Source organism: Apodemus sylvaticus, chromosome 2, assembly GCF_947179515.1.
Source record: "Apodemus sylvaticus chromosome 2, mApoSyl1.1, whole genome shotgun sequence".
Classification (NCBI taxonomy): domain Eukaryota; kingdom Metazoa; phylum Chordata; class Mammalia; order Rodentia; family Muridae; genus Apodemus; species Apodemus sylvaticus.
In genome coordinates, this window is record NC_067473.1 from 61,515,370 (window position 1) to 61,536,045 (window position 20,676).

The 20,676-nt window shown below is 45.3% G+C and overlaps 1 protein-coding gene across 3 annotated transcripts in view; it reads right to left on the bottom strand.

Moving 5' to 3' along the window:
- Positions 1-4,581: 4,581 nt before the first annotated feature.
- Creb3l2 (cAMP responsive element binding protein 3 like 2) overlaps positions 4,582-20,676 on the bottom strand; it is a 116,196-nt gene continuing 100,101 nt past the window's right edge. For 2 of the 3 annotated variants that reach the window (XM_052173452.1, XM_052173451.1), the window contains exons 9-12: positions 12,312-12,411; positions 11,929-12,055; positions 10,489-10,708; positions 4,582-8,654 (exon numbers count right to left, since the gene is read on the bottom strand). In XM_052173452.1, coding sequence (XP_052029412.1) covers positions 8,579-8,654; positions 10,489-10,708; positions 11,929-12,055; positions 12,312-12,411 — 523 coding nt within the window. In that variant the 3' untranslated portion in view covers positions 4,582-8,578. Of the gene's footprint in view, positions 8,655-10,479; positions 10,709-11,928; positions 12,056-12,311; positions 12,412-20,676 lie in introns of all 3 variants that reach the window. The other variant, XM_052173454.1, reaches the window with a different exon arrangement.

The window sequence follows — 20,676 nt, forward strand, 5'->3', positions numbered from 1 at the left end:
TCTCTGGCGAGAGGAAAAATAGGCTGCAGACTGGAAATCCATTTAATGTCATGAAAACACTGTGTAGATGTCTCCATACTTCACAACCTAGTTGCCTTTCTGCTCAGCCCCCCTCATTTCTTGTCACCCAGTGTTAAACCATCCCCCTGACCCTCTTTGTCCACCACCAATCCAGTCTCTTCTCCTTTGTGTTTTATTCTCCTGACTCTCACGCCAAATCAACTGTCCGGTAGCGGAGAATCCACGCATTTAGATCACAGATGAACGAGGAAATTCGACCTCCTCGCAGTGCCCTGCTCACATAAGGAGATGTGGAACTTCATGCACATCTGGCTAGTGCTCCACCAGCGGGGCTTGGCCCAGCCAGTACTCCTTTAGCTTTACAAATAAAAGTCTGCACCTGCCTACACCCAGAATGGTGTCCTTCCAGCCTACATCCAGGTGGTGAATAGCCAGGACGCAATCCTCAGATTTGTCATATGGCCATAATTCTTTAAACCCATTTCCTCAACTGTAGAAGGAGGCTAATTATGCATAAAGCATTTGTAGGAATCAAATAATATCACATATAATAAACGCACACATACATACACAACCACACACACACTGCACATACATACCACACATACATTCCACACAAACAACACATACACACACACACACCACGCATACAGACCACATATACCACACATATCACACAAACACTACACACGCAATACATGCATACCACACAAAATCATTTATAACGTATACACACACACACACACACACACCTCTGCTATACAACAAGCATTCAGTAAGTACCTCCTTTTCCTTCAAGGCCACAGAGGTAATAACGTAACCAGTATAAGAAGCCACAGACATCAGAGTCCTGAATCCCACCTAACACTTCCTCTCACTAGATGCCTGTGCCTCCCACTGTCTATCCTCCCAGCTTTAGAAGGGTCTGGTCTGGTTTATTTGGGAACCTGACTCTGGACTACAGATTGACATACCTGCTTTCTTCATCCAGAAACCAGCCAAGGTGTTCCCTGTAGGTCTCATGTTTCCTCACGACCACAAAACCACAGCCAGTGTGAGATGAGATAACCAAACTGAATGACAGCTGACTCGGTCCCAGGGGGCCACTTTGGGAACCCCGTGTGTCTGGAGCCAGCCTCTAATTTGCTATAGCAATGCCCAAGGAATGTGATCTAACAAGCAATAAAAAATGATTCCAGAAAATATAGACTTTGAAGTTTGCTTTACAAATACAGATTTATTTATTTATTTATTTATTTATTTATTTATTTATTTATTTATTTATTTAATTTTTTGAGTGTGGAGAAGCTAACACATCAGATGAAAGCAGCCTGTAAAAAGGAAAGCTAGCTAGTCATCAATGGTCCCGAGATGAGGGCCAGCTAGCAAGCAGAAGCAGCAAAGGCTAAAGTGGGCAAAAGCCTTTTCTGGGTTTAGAACACCCAAGATGAGCAGACTGAGGACTGGCTGCTTTGAAGAGTTTCCCAAAGGTCTGGGGTGTAGCGCTGTCTCTAGTTGCTAGTACCTGGCCCTGTGTATGGGCCAGAGGGACAGGGTCTAGCGTCAGAACCCTGTGGGAGTCCACAATGGAGGTAGCTGGTGTGTGCGCTGTAACTTGACTAGTTTGTATATGAAAGGTTTGCACACTGGGTAGGAATTGGTAAAGGAGCATCTCCAGATGCAGCAAGATCCTTGGTATCAAAGCAACAGATATACAGCAAATGGAGAGACCTCTTTAGGACATAATGTTCAACTGTATTAGCTTTAGAGCTATATAATGTTCATTATATAAGTCGGTCAGTCAGACAGTCAGTCAGACAGACAGACAGGTTTTCAGTGTCCATTCATCTGTTGATCGACATCTAGGTTGGTGCCAGTTCCTTGCTATAGTAAATACTGTGACAGGTAAACACGAACGTGCCTGTATCTCTATGGCAAGACAAAGCAATCACAGGTGATGAAGGGAAGATTCCAAGCAGGCAAAAGGATGCATGAGTCCTAGGAGGATATAGAGTTAATTGTTTTTCCAGTTTCTGCTTTGTGTGGTAGATAAGTGTATAAAAATATAATTGAGTCAGTGCAGGTGTAAAGAGAAGCTACCCTGTGTAGTTCATTGAGTTGTTACAGAGTGTAGGGCTGGGTAAGTGTTTGAGTGGCTGTGACATTTTTTGTAAATTCAATATAATAAAGTGACTTTAAAGAATGATTCTCATATTAAGACATACTCTGTTGTCTTAAAAAAAAGGCAAGGAAATGAAAAATAAAAATGGCACACAAATCAGGGAGCTTTGAAACAAGACGGTATGAGGGAAAGGTCTCCCTGTTGGGACAGGAGGGGGCCCAGCAGCTCACAGAGAAAGGGTAAGTTTACTGGATACCCAAGCCAGAAGCAGGCATGATGCTAGAGAGATGGAAAATAAACTTTATTTTTTTTCTCCAAGTAAGCATAGGCCGTGGCCTTAGGGTCTGTGGTAATCAGTTTTCATTGACATGCATGAGGGGGACTTAGAATCTCCTTGGAAACACATCTAGGTGTGTCTGTGGGCATTTTCAAAAAGGTTTAACTCAGTTTGCGGGGGCACCTTAAATGTAAGCATCGCAGTTTTATGGACTTGGATTCCTTCATGGGATGAATAAAAGAACTGAGATTCTGAGGTGGGCCCCGGCGTTCATCCCTTACCTGACTACAGATGACTCACCCTCAAGCTGGGCGCTCAAAACAACCCTTCCTTCCCTAAACTGTTTTTTGTGGGGACACTCCTGAGATCAGTGAAAGCTCTGCTCTGAGTGGAGCTAGAGAGTGCCGGGCTGGGAAGCTCATTCTGCTTGAGTGCACTGACCTTTAGCCGCCATTTCATCAGCCTTTCTAGAGCACAAGTCATGAGGCCTCCTCCCCAGCCGCTCCTATGAGAAGGCCCATTCCTTTCTGGCTCAAATCCAAAGTGTCAGTCTCAAGCCTCCAGACTAGAGAAAAGCAAAATCAAACCCATAGATTCTGGGAACGTAGTTAGGGAAAAGCTGCAGGAGACAACAAACAGCCGCCAGACCACACAAATCTCAGGAGAAAACTGATTCTCTGCCACCGCCCGAAAAAAACAATTGCATTTTTCAATATTATATCCCTCCAGTGGAGACTCAGATTTACCGCCACAGGATGTGAAAATCGCTGGCCAGAGCCTACTTCTGCAGTTTGGCTGGGTAATTAGGAAAAAAAAATGTCTACACACACACACACACACACACAGCAAATACCTTTGAAAACAGGTTATCAGGATTTAAAGACTGGGCAACATTTGACTAAGAAAAATATTTATTTGCAGGAAATGGAAATACAAATGCATTACAATTTCATTTTTCCCCCAAACTAAGTACAAGTATACTACAAAGCTTTATTTTTTATTTTATTTTTTGGTATTTAATTAGCTATGATGTAGAATAAGAAGCCATGAGACAGTGCAACACATCAGGTCACAGACTTGCAATGCACTTGGATTTAAACAACGCTGACTTATCTAGAATCTTTCAGAAGAGAGCAAAATCAATCGCCAGCCTAGGCAAGGGACATTCACTGAGGCCGGTGGCACCTCCCGGGCTCTGCTCTGCACTGTGTAGAGAGGGTCGGTCACCCACGGGGTGCACGAGGGTTGGTGTTCCCACAGACACACCATGGGCTTCATCTGGGCATCCACGAACGCACAAAAGTCCCAAGACAGAAACAGAGAAAAGCAGCCTGAACCTGGGTTCCCTTCAGCCAGTCACGAAGCCTGTGAGGCACGCTCTTGAGGACGGGATGAGACAGACATGCGGAGTGCTCTTCAGAGAGAGGCTCTGCTACAGCAGAGCGCTGGTCAGGCCACTGCAGTGGGTAGATCTGTTTCTGCCCAGAGAGCCAGAGACAATCTGTGTGTCCTCAGGACGCCAGAAACTAGCTTACCTTCCGTGGCATTTACTTCTCCTGGCAATGAGTCACTCTTGCTTTGCATTTCAATCAGGTTCAAAGGCTCAAAGCTTACTTACACAATACTCAACATCTCAGAAAAATACCCAGGAAAGATTTCCTTCCTTTTAGAAGCCGAGAGAAAGCATGGCAGTCCTGAATTACATGCTGTAACAAACAGCAGTTACTGTTTTTTCTCCTAGTGCAGAAGGCTGACCTCTTGGCCCAGAGGCACAGAATATTAATTTTCAAATGGGCTAGTGCCTTTGCTTCCAGAAAAGGCCCTGTGGTAAGGATTTAGAATACCTTTAATCCTGCCTGGCCACATTTTTATGTGATTGCACCTCTATCTACAAAATGGGATTTTCCTAATGGATATAACCCCATTTCTTTTCCCCTGATGGGCAAATCTAATAGTGGTTCACTTTAAGGGAACCATCTCTGTGTCTATGGAGAAAGCACCCACCCCCAACTTCAACCTAATACTAGATAGTAAATATATGACACCTCCAGGGACAGGGGATTTCTGCCACCCTGGATTCAGATACAAGGCACATCAGAGGCATGAGTAAGTATTTAGGAGGGAGACAGGGAGAGAAGGAGAGAGAGAAAGAAAGAGAGAGAGAGAGAGAGAGAGAGAGAGAGAGAGAGCGAGCTAGCACTTGGCTAGCACTTGGTACTTGGGTCCTTTGAATGGCTACTAAAACTGGTTTTCTAAGTCCCTCTTATTCTCCAGCATTTCCTAGGTCTCAGGAAACCTGTTCTTCCTTAGTAAAACTGCACGTCTAAGGAGTGGATGAATGAATGAATGAACCAGAATCTGTGTCTGGCTCCCTCCAGCCACCACCTTACTGCTCTCTCCACTCTCTCCTGTGACTGCCTTTGTGGGGTGGAAGCAGACCTTATCCTGTCAGGCTCTCACGGCCTGTGCAGCAAGTGTTCTAATGAAGTGCTTCTCGCTAAGACCCCCACCGTCAACGGCTCCACAGGTCCTGCCAGGCTGTGGCGGGAATGCCAAGTTCTCCTCCATGTTTCTCAAACACTTGGCTCAGCGGAAACAAATTAGCAACTAAAAGCTTTCTCTCCTATTTCTGCCCCTCCATGTTGGCAAGGATCAGACAGATGCCCACTCCTCAGGTGGGGACAAGATGTCTCCATCTCTCCATGGCGGCATGGGAGCCTGCTCGGAGGCACTTCTAATTCTGTTTTGCCTTTTCTGGGTCTGAAGCACATGGGACATGAGGGGACATGAAGTGCTACAAAGAATTTTAACAAGACACGTGGTTAAAAAGGATGGACACGGAGTCTGTACCAGCACCAAGAGGAAGAGGTCTGATATCCCTGTTGTATGTGAATGACAGTTGCGGGGACTTTGGGGGCATCCAAGAGGAACTGGTGCTGAAGAGGGGGTCTCTATTAACCTGGTGTGTAAAGTTTGTGAAAAACGCAGCCCCAACTGTTTTCCCAAGGTACAGAATGATGTCTATGAACCAAACGGTTATCTAATTTTGCCTGCACTGATGATGGATCCCACCCCCACCTTCTGCCAGGAAAGAGCAATTGAGTTCAGCTGTCAGATTTTTATAGAACACTCTTTGCATGAGCTCCACTGCAGAGTCCTGACACTTCAGAGGCTCTTCCTCAGGGCTGGCGATGGCTTCTCCATTTACAGGACCTACTTCCCAGTGTGAAGTCTGTCTATCCATCAGGAACTGTAAGAAGATCCAGGGGGGAGGGGAGGCGACTGGGTTCCTCAGGTCTCATCTAGGGATAAAGGCCTTGTTCTCTAAGTCTTTGCGAGACATCTCCATCACTAAGTGATTTTAAAAAGTGTGTATTTTAAAGAGGGGGTGGAGGGCAGACCTGTTTATAAGGTAGAAAATATAACCAGCGGAATTTGTTCTAGCTTCTCTCTCCATCTAGCAGTCTTTTTCAAAAAAAAAAAAAAACTCAATATTTCAGTTCAAGTGTTGGGTTGACCATTATTTAAAACCTTCAGACCTAACCATAAAGTACTGACTGGTCGGTCGGTCTGCAGGACATCCCAGTCGGTGGGAAAAACCAATATCCTAGCCTTAAACTCTGATCAAAAACTGCCCATATCCACTAATTGCTCCTCACCCATCTTGTCTCACTTCTTGTCTCATTTCTGCTGGGTCCCTTGACCCTACTGAGCATTCCAGGGGGTCACTGGCTTGGTCCCCTTCCCTAGTGAGCCAGCAGTAAAGGGCAGAGGTTCTTCTCATAGAGTAGCAGTGTGGTTGCCGAGAGCTCCTTTAAAGGCCTGTTTGAGTTCTCTGGCGTATGTCCCGCATCTCTTGTTACAGATTCTATTCTGGAAAGCTAATTTCCCAGAGACAAAGGGCCCTGCTGGCTGGAGACAGTGACACCCAAAAGAGTAGGTAGAGAAGAAAATAAAGTCCTCAGAGGACTGAGGATGTGAGTGGACATCTTCCTCCTCCTCCTGCATAAAAAGGGTCCCCAGCCGGCTCTCCGGGGGCGTCAACATCCAAGGGTGAGCTCAGCAAATGCACAGTCGGTCTACATCCCCATTTCTGCTCTTTGTGGCAAAGCCTTCCTCTCTCGTCATGCGAACGCTGCTGGACCCTGGGATTTTTCCTGCTCATGCTCTTTCAGGCATTTTTTTTTAAGTTTATGATGTATAAATATCTGTACTGTAAAGAGAAGAACGGGACAGGCCCAGGCAGATCAAGGGAAGAGAGAAGACAAGAGAGAGAGAGAGGGCGAGAAAGAAGCAGATCACTTAGCCACCCTCTTGGCATAGCCCAGGCTATACACCACCCGATAAGGGAGGGTGACAGCCTCTTAGGCAGGAGCGCTGCCAAGATCACAGTGGCCCTGAGGCAGGTCTCACCCACTACAAGGTGAGCTTGGCCATCTGCCAGCTGGGAACCCACCACAGAGGCGGGGAGGAAGGGGGGGGGGAGGAACATTCCCTATGATGCCCTGAGCAGACCAAGTAAGGAGCTGCTCACGGGGCATGACAGCAAATACTAATGACACCCAAATCTGTATGTGACATAGAATGCAGGGCCGTAATCCCCTTTATACAGGCTCTAATGATCTCAAAGATGGTGATGACAGAGAGAGAGAGAGAGAGAGAGAGAGAGAGAGAGAGAGAGAGAGAGAGAGAGAGAGGCAGGCCAAAACTACAGGCCTTTTAGCTGCTGCTAAAAATAAAATAAAAAGTGTAAGCACATTTCTTACATAAAATCTTTTACAAGCTGGGGGTGGAGGTGGGGTGGGGAACCACTTTAAACAGATCTTCTATCTTATACAATAAAAGAGCAATTTCCGTCTCTTATTTGTATGAAAGAGGAAAGGATTTTTTTAAACTACAATTTTTACTTTTTAATCTTAAAAAAAAAAAGTTTTTAGAGTTTAGCTATGTCTCTTTGGGTAAGCTGCAAAGCATCCGGACCTGACTGCAAAAGGCACCGCTGTGGATGTACAAAGCTTACCAACTCCAGCCCGATTAGTTAAGGCAGGTGGGTGGAGGGCAGAAGGGAAGGAGGGAGGTGTGGGAGGCGGCAGGCAGGTGTGCAGGACAAGCCAGCATGGCTGTCAGCAACGCTCAGTGTCTGGGACAGGGCTTTCCCTCCGTGTGACAGGAACAGAGAGAAAGCCATACACAACAACTGAACAAGACCGTTCCCACCATTCCCAGGTATTCAGCCAACAAGACACGCATGCCTAAGGGGATTCCTCAACAGCTAGTATTTTATAGGTCCCCAATTTTAAAAAGAAAAGGAGGAAACAAGGCATCGACTACAAAGACTGGGGTCCCCCGATCCTGGGGACTCTCCGGTTCCAAAGGCCAACAAAAGACTTTGCTGGTTGGAAGGGGAAATCATTTTACTGTGGTCAGCTGGGAGCTTCAGCAAGCTAATAAATACTATTTACAAATGGAGGGGAGGCCAGGGAGACAGAGCTACTGTCCTGTGGGGATGCAGGCTGTGTATGAGTGGGTGCGGGTATCCTACAAGCAACACAAGGGGCAAGATAGCTTAGAAGAGAAGAGCCTGATGCCTTCAGGAATTGCACTTGCGGCCTGAAAATATGGTGGGCGCCCCGTCTGCCTGTGCAGGCATCCAATAAGGACTCTGAGGGGCGGGGTCAGGGTGGAGAGAAGCCTGGAATGATGCTTTGGTCCCCCCAGTGCGGGGTCACACTGCAGTCCTAGTGAGCAAGGGAACCCCGGAGTCAGTGCTTTGCCACTCCCTGGCGTGTTTGTGGCATATGTGTAGGGTCTCAACTGACCGTGAGTCACATCTTCTTCAGAGGAGTTACTCCTCACGGGGAAGAATCAGGCAGTGTCTTCTTGGCACTATTGGTGGATACAAGCCTGCTCGTTCCACTCCCATCTCACCCCTAAAACAATTCCCAATGGCAGTAAGAGAAAGGGATGGAGAGGCGCTAGCTCCCTTGTGTGGAGAGCCACGGGGACAGGCAAGCAGAAACCCCTGGGCTGGCCTCCCGTCTCAAGCTGTAATGCTAGTCCACATCCTCCTCGAGATCCAGTGGTGAAGAGGAACTTAAGATCAGGGTAGGCTGAGGGTGCTCAGATGGAGTTAGGAGAAGAGGACGGTGACGATTTCCTTAGAAGGTGGCGTTCACCCTCCTCTCCAGTTCTACAACCTTGAGTGTTTCATTCCCTTCCAGTTTGCTGCTGACCCTGTGAAGGCATCAAATGGAGAGGAAAAGTATTAGCCACCAGATTTTGCTCAAATTCTCAGACGCCAGAGCATGATTCAATTGTAGCCCTGCATGCTGACCCTTGCAGAGTCTTTTAAACGCCTGGTGGTCATTCTTCACTCCCTGCATCTCCTACTAGTCATCCCCACGTTCCCACCTTATCTCAGTACAGAAGAGATCCATGGTGGTTTGATGCTGACTTGTTTTAAATTGCTTTCAATGGCTGTCACTTGTATAATAATGACCTCAGTGCCTTAAGTCACGGGGAGGGGAAAGGAGAGTAAGGGCGGACATATGCTCTAGAATTAAGAATCCAGACAATGACATTTTTTTAAATGAATCAACTTAAAGTAACACAGATTATGTGCTATAAAATAAATGCAAGATGACTTGTACATTAGCTCATTAAGCTCCCAGCGTTATGATGCGAGTTGGGGATGCTTCATTACTTAGGAGACATAGCTGTAAACAGAGGGATCAGAACAGGCTCCCAGACCCTGAGCTGGAAAAGCAGACTGTGCTGTGAGCCGTGCCATCCAGCAGCTCAGTCTCCCAGGGCTGCCGGCACTGGCTCCAGGTTCTCCCCATAGTGGGAATAAAATCAAGGCTATTCATCATGGGATACTTACAAGACTTGTTTTGATAACACATAGAGGCATGGTTAGTACTAGTGTTACGTATGTGTGTGTCATGTATACATATAAAAGCACATATGATTATGAATTCTGTTGCTTAGAGTTGGGAGAGAAGTGACAGGAGGTCGTCACTCCTCCCCCTGGAGCTGCGTCATTTCTGAGCCACCTCGGAGCACCAGCTTCCCCATACATTACCCAGAGGGAGCACGTGTGCTTCCTCTGCTGATTAGCACCCCCCCCAAGTGTCCCCTACAACATCAGTACCTTAAGATTGCATCAGCCATTATGTCTTAGAGAGGATCCCTCCCCTCTCCTCCCCATCAGCTATTGGAGAGGAACAACTTATGCAGAATTAGAGCTAAATATGAATGATTTTCAATGTGGAAAAAAATTTACAGTGTTTCACCAACACTGTCCCTTGATATAAACTTATAAATGTATACAGGCTGAGCAGCCCTAATCCTCAGACTTAAACTCTGAGCTGCTCTAAGAACTAAAACGTTGCTACCTAACAGATAAATCACATGTTTAGACTTGGGTCTCATTATGTATGTGCAAATATTCTAACACCTGGAAACTATTCCAGACACCTCTGGTTCCGAGCATTTCAAACAAAGGGCATCTCATCTGCAGTTACAGCTAACTCGTGTGCACTAACATAATGCATCATCACTTACATTGATACCAGCATAGCAGTGCTTTACTCTCTAGTTAGAAGGAAACTATAGAATTGGATTGAAGTGCATTTACAGAACAAGCTCTTTATGTCACTGGTGTGTTTTGGAGTCAGGATCTCATATAGCTAACTAACCATAAACTCATTATGAAGCTGAGGCTGGCCTTGAATTTCTGGTTTTCCTTGCCCCTCCTGCCAAGTGCTAGCATTAAAGGTATGTGCTACCACATATGGCCGGTTTGTGACTGTGAGAGAAAAACGGAGATAGTGGCTAAGGGGACTCACACCCCTCCTGCTCTGGGGCCATCACTGCCAGCTCTGGGCTGATGATATGAGGACTAGATTAGCTCATCCTAGACCTGTTCCTTGCTCACAGCCAACTCCAGACCCTTCCCTGTGCTGGTGCTTAAGGTGTGTCCCAGGAGGGCCTCTGGGAGCATGTCTCCTGCTGGGCTGATCCATGGCCCATCATCAAGCACCAGGTCTGTACCTACAGGACTCACAGGTGCTGCTGAAGCTCCAACAGTACTGACTTCTCCAAGCTCGTCTCATTGGCGAGAATGAAATGGGGAAGATCCACCTCAGGCAGGGCCTCAAGCCCGGACGATGACCTAAGCAGAGAGGAGCCCCTGTCCCAGCCCCCAAGCTCCGCAGCTGAGGCTGGGCTGGACGACTCTTCCAGGGGAGAATGTTCCTCATAGATTAGCAGGTTCCTGGATCTCACTGAAGAAAGAACAGAGCAACAGATATTAGCAAAATACCGCAAGGCCCACACATGCCCTTGACTCCAAATGCCCAGGGCCAGTGGCAGATGACAATCGGCACACTCTCAACTCCCGGGGTGGAGTACCAGCAGGGGTTGGCTTTCTGCAATGGCTTCAGGTTTCAGAGCTTATACATCAAAAATTATACCAATTCTACAGGCTGGAAGAGCATAAATGCAAATAAACACAAAGCCAACTTCCACCCACACTGCCTTAAAGTAAAACTCCTCTCACGACTACCCATAACTGTCCCTGGGAAAACAATCAAGGGAAGTGAGGGTCAGGTACTTGGAGCTGTTAAAACCCAGCTGAATGAGGAGGCATCCCCAGAGAGCAGGTCTTAGAATCTGCAGAGACAGCACAAAACCAATCCAGCAAGTCAGAGGGAGACAACCATTGCTGCATTACGGGAGAGTCACATAGATGACTCTGTAGCCATTTTCCTGGATATAGAAACTGTGATCCCCTTAGCAAAATTTAAAGCTATTTCCCTTAGGGACAGAAAGTCCCCCAAAATTCTACTGAAATTATTTGATAGGAATGTCATTTTATTACCTGTCTAGGCTGGATATGCCAGCCTAACTGCTGAAATCCACAGACATTTTGGGAATGGCGAAATTGCCCCTTTCTCAAATCCAGTGCCTCCTAACTCAGTGTGTGTTGTTACTTACAGAGCTGTGACCCCTAATGTATATTCCTTCCTCGTTCCCCTCTGTTTTCTAAATACTCAAAGGATTATCATTGGTCAAGGTGAGAACAGTGCATGCTGTCTAGTGAACATCTGAGCATCCGAAGTCTTGAGCGTAAGACAGACAAGTTCTTTAATTTTGTTGCAAACTCTTAATGTAACACCATATAATTCCACTCAGGGAGTCAGAGACTCTGAAATGTTCTCCTCATTCTCTGGTCTTCCAAGATCCACATCACCCCTCCATTCCAAATCAGAACTCAAAAGCGGGTGTCAGAGCTTATCAGAGAACGAGTGTGGAGTAGTAGGCACTTCTAACAACTCTCTGTGGCATTCTTGAGAACTCCTGGTGCTACAGAGGGAGTCCAGTGGGCACTCCCAGTACACCCCACCTGCAAACAGAGGTACCCCACTTCTGCACATTGGATGAGATTCTTTGCAGAGAGCTTGAAAAGCCAACTTCAGGCAAACAAAACAAGGTGGTGACTTACCCACGGAGGCTGTGTATGGCTCCGACAGAGGATGCTGGCTGGGCAGAGCCATCTTGGTGGCAGAAGGATAAGGCCCGTAGCCTTGAAAGAAGCTGCCAAATGCAACAGCAAAGCAAAGCACAACAACCTGGAGGTGAGGAGAGAACGTGGGAGCTATAGACCCCAGGCTGTGGGGAGCAGACCTTTGGGAGCAAACCACCTGGGAGCACGGGGCAAGAAAGAACACCAGTCTGTCAGGGGTCATGTCCTTGAAATGATATGCCGAGAGGAAGCCTTGGAACAGGATGTAGGGTCTCTCTGGCTTCACTCATTTTTAGCATTTTCAAGGTAGGGGAGTCTGGAAATTGGGGGCCTGCCAGAGGCAGTTCCTTTGGGACACTCACCATGAGGCAGGTGCCAGTCTGTGTGCCAGCTAGCTTGCAGGTTCGAGAGACCTTCCCCATCACCAAAGTCTGAAGCTTCTGGAGTTGCTGAAGGAGGGTCCTGTCAAGGTGATAGACAGAAGCCAGGAAGGGGCATGTGAGACGGAGATGCAAAATCATGGCGGCTCCACACCTGTGGCCAGGCAGGGTCTGGAAGCGCTGTCTCTTAAGGGGAGGAGAACTACACCTGCGAGGCTGTCCCTGAGGTCTACACCTGCTGGCGGCAGCATCGCAGAACCCCCTGGAGCTTCCGAATCAGCCTTGCAGCTTGCAGCCATCCTGGGCAAGAGAGGAGCCCCCCCCCCCCCCAAATAAACCCTGACACGCAGAAACTTGTCTATCAGCTGAAGAGCAGAGAAAAAGGACACCCTGGTTGGATGGCTAGGAAACGCTGACATTTCTGTGTCCCCTCTATGCTCAGAATGAAGTTGCAGTGTCCCCTCTATGCTCAGAATGAAGTTGCAATATAATGGTACTGGGCAAGGGTTGTGGGGTCAGCAGCCTTGAGAATGGAGTTTTAAAAACAGGATGAGTGCCCATATAAGGGAATAAAAATACAGTTCTTCAACTCTACTACATGAGAACCCAGCTAGGAGCTACCTTCTTTCTATGCACCAAAAGGCAGCCTTTACCAGACACCGAATCTGCCAGCACCTTGATCTTGGCTGCCTCAGCCTCCAGAACAGTAAGAAATGAATTTCTGTTGTTTCCAAGCCAGTCCTTTTATGGTATTGTGTTACAGCAGTCTGAAAGGACTGGGGCAGTGGTAATTACAAGGAGGCTCATTTCACCAGGATGGGATGAGAGACACTGATCTATAAAAACAAAAACAAGAGCAGGAGAAAAACAAAGGCCAGGCAGAGACAACTGCAGGAGGGGCCGGAGGTGAAAATCAATGAGAATGGCCAGTCCATCAGTAAGCACTCTGCACAGGAAGGGAGGGAGAAGGAAAGAGGGAGAGAGGGAAAGGGGGATTTTATTCCCCAACTCGGACACCCGTGAATGCTCAACAGATGAGAACAGCAGTATATGCTCTGTGTAACATCAAGATGTTGTCTGTGAGCTTCTCTGCAAATCCTAAACCAAGAATGGCAAGACATAGCAGCGATGTGAATGTGGCAGCACATCCTCCTGGATTAGAGTGTCTCCTGGGGATTTGGTGTGACCAGCATAAAGCACGGCAGCCCCGCCCCATCCTTATCGGATCTGTTCAAGGCCATGACAAAATGCAAAGGTTTTATGAGAAAATATGGTCTGAGTATCTAAGATTTTTCAGAAAAAACGCATACCACTAGGAATATTTGAAAGCCAGGCAAGGATTCTGGCTTGCTTCCCATTACAGCCTATCTGTAACATGTCTTTCAAATGATAAAAACACATGTATGCTTTTCTGAGGTTCGTAATTCTGTCCTGGCCAGTATCAAAGACAAGAGCTCTCTTAGTTTAAGCAAGGGCAGGGTGGCTTTAAGATGGCTTTCCTTTCTACAATGTAAGTGGTGGTGAAATTGTTGAAAGGATTTGAATACTACTCAGCACACATGCTAGAAGCTTTCTAAACTAAAAATGAATGAATGAATGAATGAATGAATGAATCTCCCTGTGGTCCTACCTATCTACTCTGTGTTTTTGATCTTGTGGAATACTCTTAGGATAGTGAAATGATATTCACTATGGAAGACTGTTGTACTTAATCATACTTTTCATTTTGGTTATATAAAAGCATGACCAGATGGGGTTAGACATAACCTGTGCTTATTTATCCAAGCAGGATTTGCTTAAAGCACACGGTATGTTGCTCAAGGCGAAGAAATGCTGATAGCACGATTATTTTAAATTTCATTTTAAAAGTTCAAAGCCAAGACTTCCTGTGCTGGAGAACTTTCTTCTATCATTGAATTTACTCTCCTGCCTGAACTTCCTCAGAACACCTCTGCACGCACTACCCACCAATACAAACCCCACCGCAGCACCAAATGCTGAGTGATTTATTGCCTCGCTGCTGGCTGAGCAGACTTGTGCTTCCGCCAGCCACAGCATGTGCTGGACAGACTGTCATCTGTTATGCCAACCAGGTTCTCCCTCAAGTCCTAGGAGATATATACAAGCAAGCCCATAGGCGGGACCACTTCTTCCAAAGCATCAATCCTAAGGTTTGATAAACTACAGCAGGGATCTCACTGCTGCCAGTGTTGGCTGAGGCTTTCACTGTGTGCCCCAACTCTGCCTTGAACATCTTGTGCCAGGATGCGAGCTCAGCTGTGATCTACACAGGGGTGGCCATCTTCTCTCTACTCAGCCTTCAGCTAGAGGGACCTTTCCCAAGCTGTCCAGTGCCATCTCCTTTGCTGCAACGTTCTCTGGTGTTTTGGAAGCAAAATCATCCTGGGTATTTTTTTTCTGGCCTGTTTATCATCAAACACTCTACAGCTCCTCTCTGCCCACCCACGGTCCTTGCCCAGCTTCTCGTGGACTGCTGAGAAAACAGATTCCCCAGGACAACAGAAAACACTCCTCCCTTCCAATATCTAGTTGAGACTATTGGGATTAGCATCTGCTTTCCAAAGACAAACAAACATTCTCCCAGGTCCCTCCCACCCCTGAAAAGGGACTTTTAGCAAGGAAGATATCCCTAAAGCCCCTGGGTAGAATGAGCGCAACAAGTTCCAAGCCAGACCTCCCCTCCCCTCCGAGGTGACCCTCCCAGTCACAGCCACCTAATGCTCTAAGGTAGGGGAATTGCTGAAGCCTGGCTGGAGGGAGCCGGGAAGCTCACTGACTGAAGTGTCTTCACTTGGCATCTGTCAGCTTATTCTTTACAGACTCAAAGATGATCACACACTGGGCCAGCTGAAGTGAAATGGTCATTTAAGGGGTCCTGATCTCTAACAGCTTATAATCCAGCCCCTTAAGATGAGCAAACACTGTAGTTTCAGATACATGCTTTTAGTTTGGAATTCTGGCAGAAGGCAAGAGATTGATGACTTGCAGTTCGCTGCTGCTTTTCCTGCCGGAGTTGGTGATGGAGGAATGAAATGATGGTGTGCAGGTGTGTGTGTGTGTGTGTGTGTGTGTGTGTGAACAAGCAATCAGTCTGCAACCCTGAAGCATCCTGACAGGAAAAAGCAGACTAACTCACCCACCACAAGCATTTGCATAGGTTCCTGTGACTCAACATAGTCTGGGGGATACATGTAGAATCCTACAAAAAAGTCATTTGCCACCCCAAAAAAATGAACAGGGAGTGAGTTCTAGGAACTGAATGTACAGCAGTAACGAGTACTTGCCTCAGAGACCATAACTAGTGAACTCTTGGGCCAAGGTGTCAGCCCAAACCACCCAACTCTACAGTTTGCATACCTTCTAATATGTACAACACAGTCCCTTATTCTAATAAAAGTCACAGTAAAATACTTTTAAATTAATATCCAGTCACATTAATGTGATATAGACAACAACCCTGTGAAGTGATGCACTGTTAGACACAAAATGTCACTATTACAAATAACCACAGAAGGGAGAAATGTGCCAGAACCCAGGTGAAAATACAGGGTCATGGTAACAGCTAGTTCAGTAGCAGTGAGGTTTGTACCTGCTAATGCTCAGTAGTAATGACACAAATATATGCACAGGGATAAATGTGTGTGTGTGTGAATACATGTGTGTGATCATATGCTCACATGTACTTGTGTGTACATATATATGTGTATACATGTATGATATGTGTATATGTGTATGTAGATACATATTGGTACACATGTATATTTGTGTGTATATATACTTGTGTGTACATGTGTACCTGTTTGTATATGTGTATGCATCATGTGTGTACTTCTGTGCACGCATATGGGTATATGTGCATGTATGTCTGTGTGGATACATGTATATATATGTATATATGCGTGTGTGTATATATGTGTGTGCATATGTGTACTTATGTATATGGGTAAATATGTGTATGTACATTTATGCATGTGTATTTTGTACCTATGTGTATATGTACATATGTATATGCATATATGAATGTGTATATATGTAAATGTATATCTGCACATGGATATGTATATGTGTGAGTGTATATATGTATATGCATGTATGTATGTGTATATGTACATGTGCATGTGTGTGTGTATGATGAAAGTAGAAAAGGGACCATGAGAGGGGAGAGAGGGTAATGAATACAGGTGACTGGAAAGCAGAAGAGGGACAGAGAAGACTGGTTGAAGAGAACAAATAAGAAGCAAGTACAATGAGCTATGTATGGAAATGCCACCATGAAACCCATTACATTTTATGCTAACTTTAAAACACTCATAAATAATGCCAGAAAATAAACCCCTTGTGGAATGTCTATGGGTGTATTGAAAAAAATGCAAATGATAGATAGAAAGGCTCAGATGAGCCCTGCACGATGTGAGGTGTCAGGAAGTCAAACCCAGGATTTATTTAGATAAATGGAAAAGATGAGACCTGTTCTCTCAGATGCCAAGTAGATGGATTGCTTTAGTGATGCTTAGCAGGTGCGTGAATGGCAGGATAAGAAGACTGGTGTGAATACGGAGGAGCCTGAGTTTAGACCTCACCATGACGACTCTGTGCCTCTAATCGAGTTACTTAAGTTGTGTGCTTCAGCAGCTAAGCAAAGCTAGCTTCCTTAACCACATCAGCTAACAGGATCATGGAAGAATCACTCTGCCTGGGGAATCTGGTTTGCTAAAGCAAACACATCTCTGAAAGGCACTGCTGTTTCTTCAATGGCTGGTGGATGAAGAGAGCTTCTTTCTCGGGAAGGCCTCAGAATGGATACTCTGAGGATATGCTGAGGTGATGCGGGACACTCTGTAATGCCACAAGGACAGCTATCACCAAGTGCAACTCTGAAAACGTGGATGACAACGGCCAGTCAAATAGCCTGCAGGACTTGATGTAAGGAAAACTATCAAGTAAACAGAAATACTAGAGCTACAGAAACATCTATCAACAGCCCAGTGGTGCCTCCAAAACTCCATACACACTGCCCACTGCTATTTTATTTTGAATCTTCAGTGAGCAAGATCAATTATGGCTTAATGAATTCTTGGGCTTCTGGGATCAAGGTCTCCCTTTAGAGGGAGAAACACTCTTAACATACATTTTTATCTGGACCAAAAGATTTTTCACAACTTGTTAAATTGGAGTGTCCAGCTTGATTGAAAATGTAGCTCCTTGTCCTAAGGTGAAATGTAAAAATAAACGTAGTGGCTTATCTTCATATATATCCTGACAAAAGAGCAGTCAAGGGGAACTACAGCCTTGGCACAAATAAAACATCACCCTACATCCCACACAGCACATAAGAAACAAACAAATAAAAACCTGGGAAGAGCATTCAAAAGCTTTAAGAGTACAAGACACAATCTTGCAGGAACTGGAAAATACATCAACGGCCAGGTATGTTATCTTTGTATTTGGCTTAATTTTGTTTTTTCTATACCCTTCATTTCAAAGATAGAAAGGGAGCAATAGAAAGTGAGAAAGATATACAGCTAGTATAGATAAGCCTTTGAATAGTCAAGAAATTCATTTCTCATTTGAGTCAGAAATCAAAAAAAGGAAGACAATGATAGATCTCAGTGATGGGGTGGGAGACTTACCCCATTCCCTGCCTGTATACACACCTCCCATTAGATCTCATAGTCTACCTTACTAGAAAATGAATTCAATGGGTTGTGTGTGTACATGTGTGAGCAACTCTCTAGGTGAATCAGCCTCCTTCAGAAAATGATGAAACCTTTTTTTTCTTTTTTTACATCCTTATGAATACCTAGAGAGAGAGATACTTTCCAGATGCTAAGTCATGGACTCTTTGAAGACATGAGACATGAAATCAGTTGGGTTAGGGCTATTATATCATTTCAATACAATGAAATCAAACAGAAAAAATAGTATCAGGGAACAACTGACAGTAACTAACAGTAACAGACACATTTAAGACATACACAGAATAACAGTAAAGATATACATATTAGTTAGCTATAGTATATATACATATATGCTTATGTTTATGTGTTATGCCTGATGTAGGTGAAGTGGGCTTGGCCTAATGCTGCTTGTGTTATAATGCTAATTTTGATCCCTAAAACTGCTTATATGAGTGTCTACATGGAAGACATTGAGGGACCCTGTCTCCAGTTAGTTCTGATTGATAAATAAAGAGGCCAGCAGACAGTGGCTGGGCAGGGCAGACAGGAGCAGGACTCGAAGGATTCTTGGGCTTGAGACAGATAGGAGAGAAAGAAGGAAGCAGATTCATCATGATTCAGAGTTAGAAGGATTGGGTTTAGGACCTCAGAAGAAAAATCATCCAAAATGTAAGTTGAAGGAGAAAATGGCCCTTGGGGGGGGGGAGCTGTCCAGAAGGTAACAGGGCAACAAAGATAAAACAAAATTAGAAGGTGCTAAGCCAGGAGTGCCAGAGGGCTAGCTGTGGGGAGGCTAAGAAGTGCCCAGTCCTGAGTTAGCCAAGGCATATCAAAATTAACTGGAGAGTGTGTGTGTGTGTGTGTGTGTGTGTGTGTGTGTGTGTGTGTGTGTGTGTGTGTGTGTATTTTGTGTGTATTTTGTGTGTTGTGTGTATGTCTTTCATTCTCAGATCCAGACAGCTCAATGAGTGGGTGCAGCACACATGCGACCTGCCAGGAGCACAGTGGGTTAACTAATTTGTCACTACAGGTGGCTCCCAACATGGGGCAAGAACTCACTTTTAAAAATTATTAAGAGATTCTCAGATAAAATACACATACACCATGATAGTAAATTAAGATTTGGAGAGAACTGGCTTCTTTTTGTTTGTTTGTTTGTTTGTTTGTTTGTTTTTTGGATTTGGTTTATTTTGTTTTTTTGGACAGGGTTTCTCTGTATAGCCCTGGCTGTCCTGGAACTCACTCTGTAGACCAGGCTGGCCTCGAACTCAGAAATCTGCCTGCCTCTTCCTCCCAAAGTGCTGGGATTACAGGTGTGTGCCACCACCGCCCAGCTAGAACTGGCTTCTTAATAGGCTAGAAATTTTGCCTAAGCCACGTGGAGATTTCTTCCCATGGTTCAAAACTATACAAAGATCTTGATCTCAGAGATGCTGGAAGCCCCTGTAAATAAAGAGGCTGGCTGTTTAGAGAAAGACAGAGACAGACAGACAATAGAAGCTGACTGCCTCCTACAACCAGATAAATAAAGGATAGACATATATAAAATTTGATTTGTTTTTAAGGATAGAAGGGAGTATAATGCTAGATAGTAGAGTACTTTATCTAATTGACAAATATGATGGACTAAATGCTAATTGTATACTTTATAATTTACATAATTGTTATGACTATGCTCAATTTATGTCTGAGAGAAGGGTTTTGTTTTATTGTTGTTGTTGTTTTTAAATTTGGACAAAAAGGGTGAGAAGCTGGGAACTGGCCCTAATGCTTTGTCTTAATTTGGCCCCCAAACTGGGAATCTGTGTGTCCAGAAGATGAAGGTCCATGACCCCAGTTGTTTTTTGATTGATCGATAAATAGCCAATGGCCAATGGCTGGGCAGGATAAAAAAGGTGAGACTTCCAGGCTCCCAGGAGAAGAAAGGAGGAAGAGGGGGTCCACCCTGAGGAGTAGGACAGACCATGCCAGGAAGGAAGAGGAGGGAGAGATGGCCAAAATGTAGTATAAATGGGGGATGGGGATAGGGAATGGAGGCTGTACAGAAGGTAAGAGGGCCACAAAGATAAAATGTAGAGTTGGAAGGTATTAATCCAGGTACACCGGAGGGGAGTGTTTGTTAGCTGCAGAAAGGTTTAAACATGTCCAACAACTGAGCTAATGAAGACATGTCAAAATTAACTGATGCATATGTGTCTTTTATTCTCAAATCCAGAGTGCTCCTGGGCAGGCACGAAGACTCTTAACTAATTTCCACAATAGTAGGTAATATAAAACATGGAGAGATTTTACAAAGAAAAAGTCTCGGTGTACCTAAACAAGTGAGTGCACACACAGATGCTTGTGCACAGATGCACACTCTATAGCAATGAATCAGTGGAACAGATAAGCACCCAGTCCCTTTAGAACAAAGCCCGCCTGCAGTCATCCAAGTGTTGTCCTCCCCATACCGCCACTGTGCAGTCATGCAGAGCAAGTGTCTGGCAAGGTCTGAGGTCCAGAGAAGGATTCCAAAGGCCAAACCCCATCAGGTGGGGAGATGGAAGTATGCAACATTGACAATTAGAAATCCCATCAAGGTCTTTCATAAGGAACCTGAACTATTTCAATTTCTTACACACTAAAGTTTGACAACTACAGTTAATGCT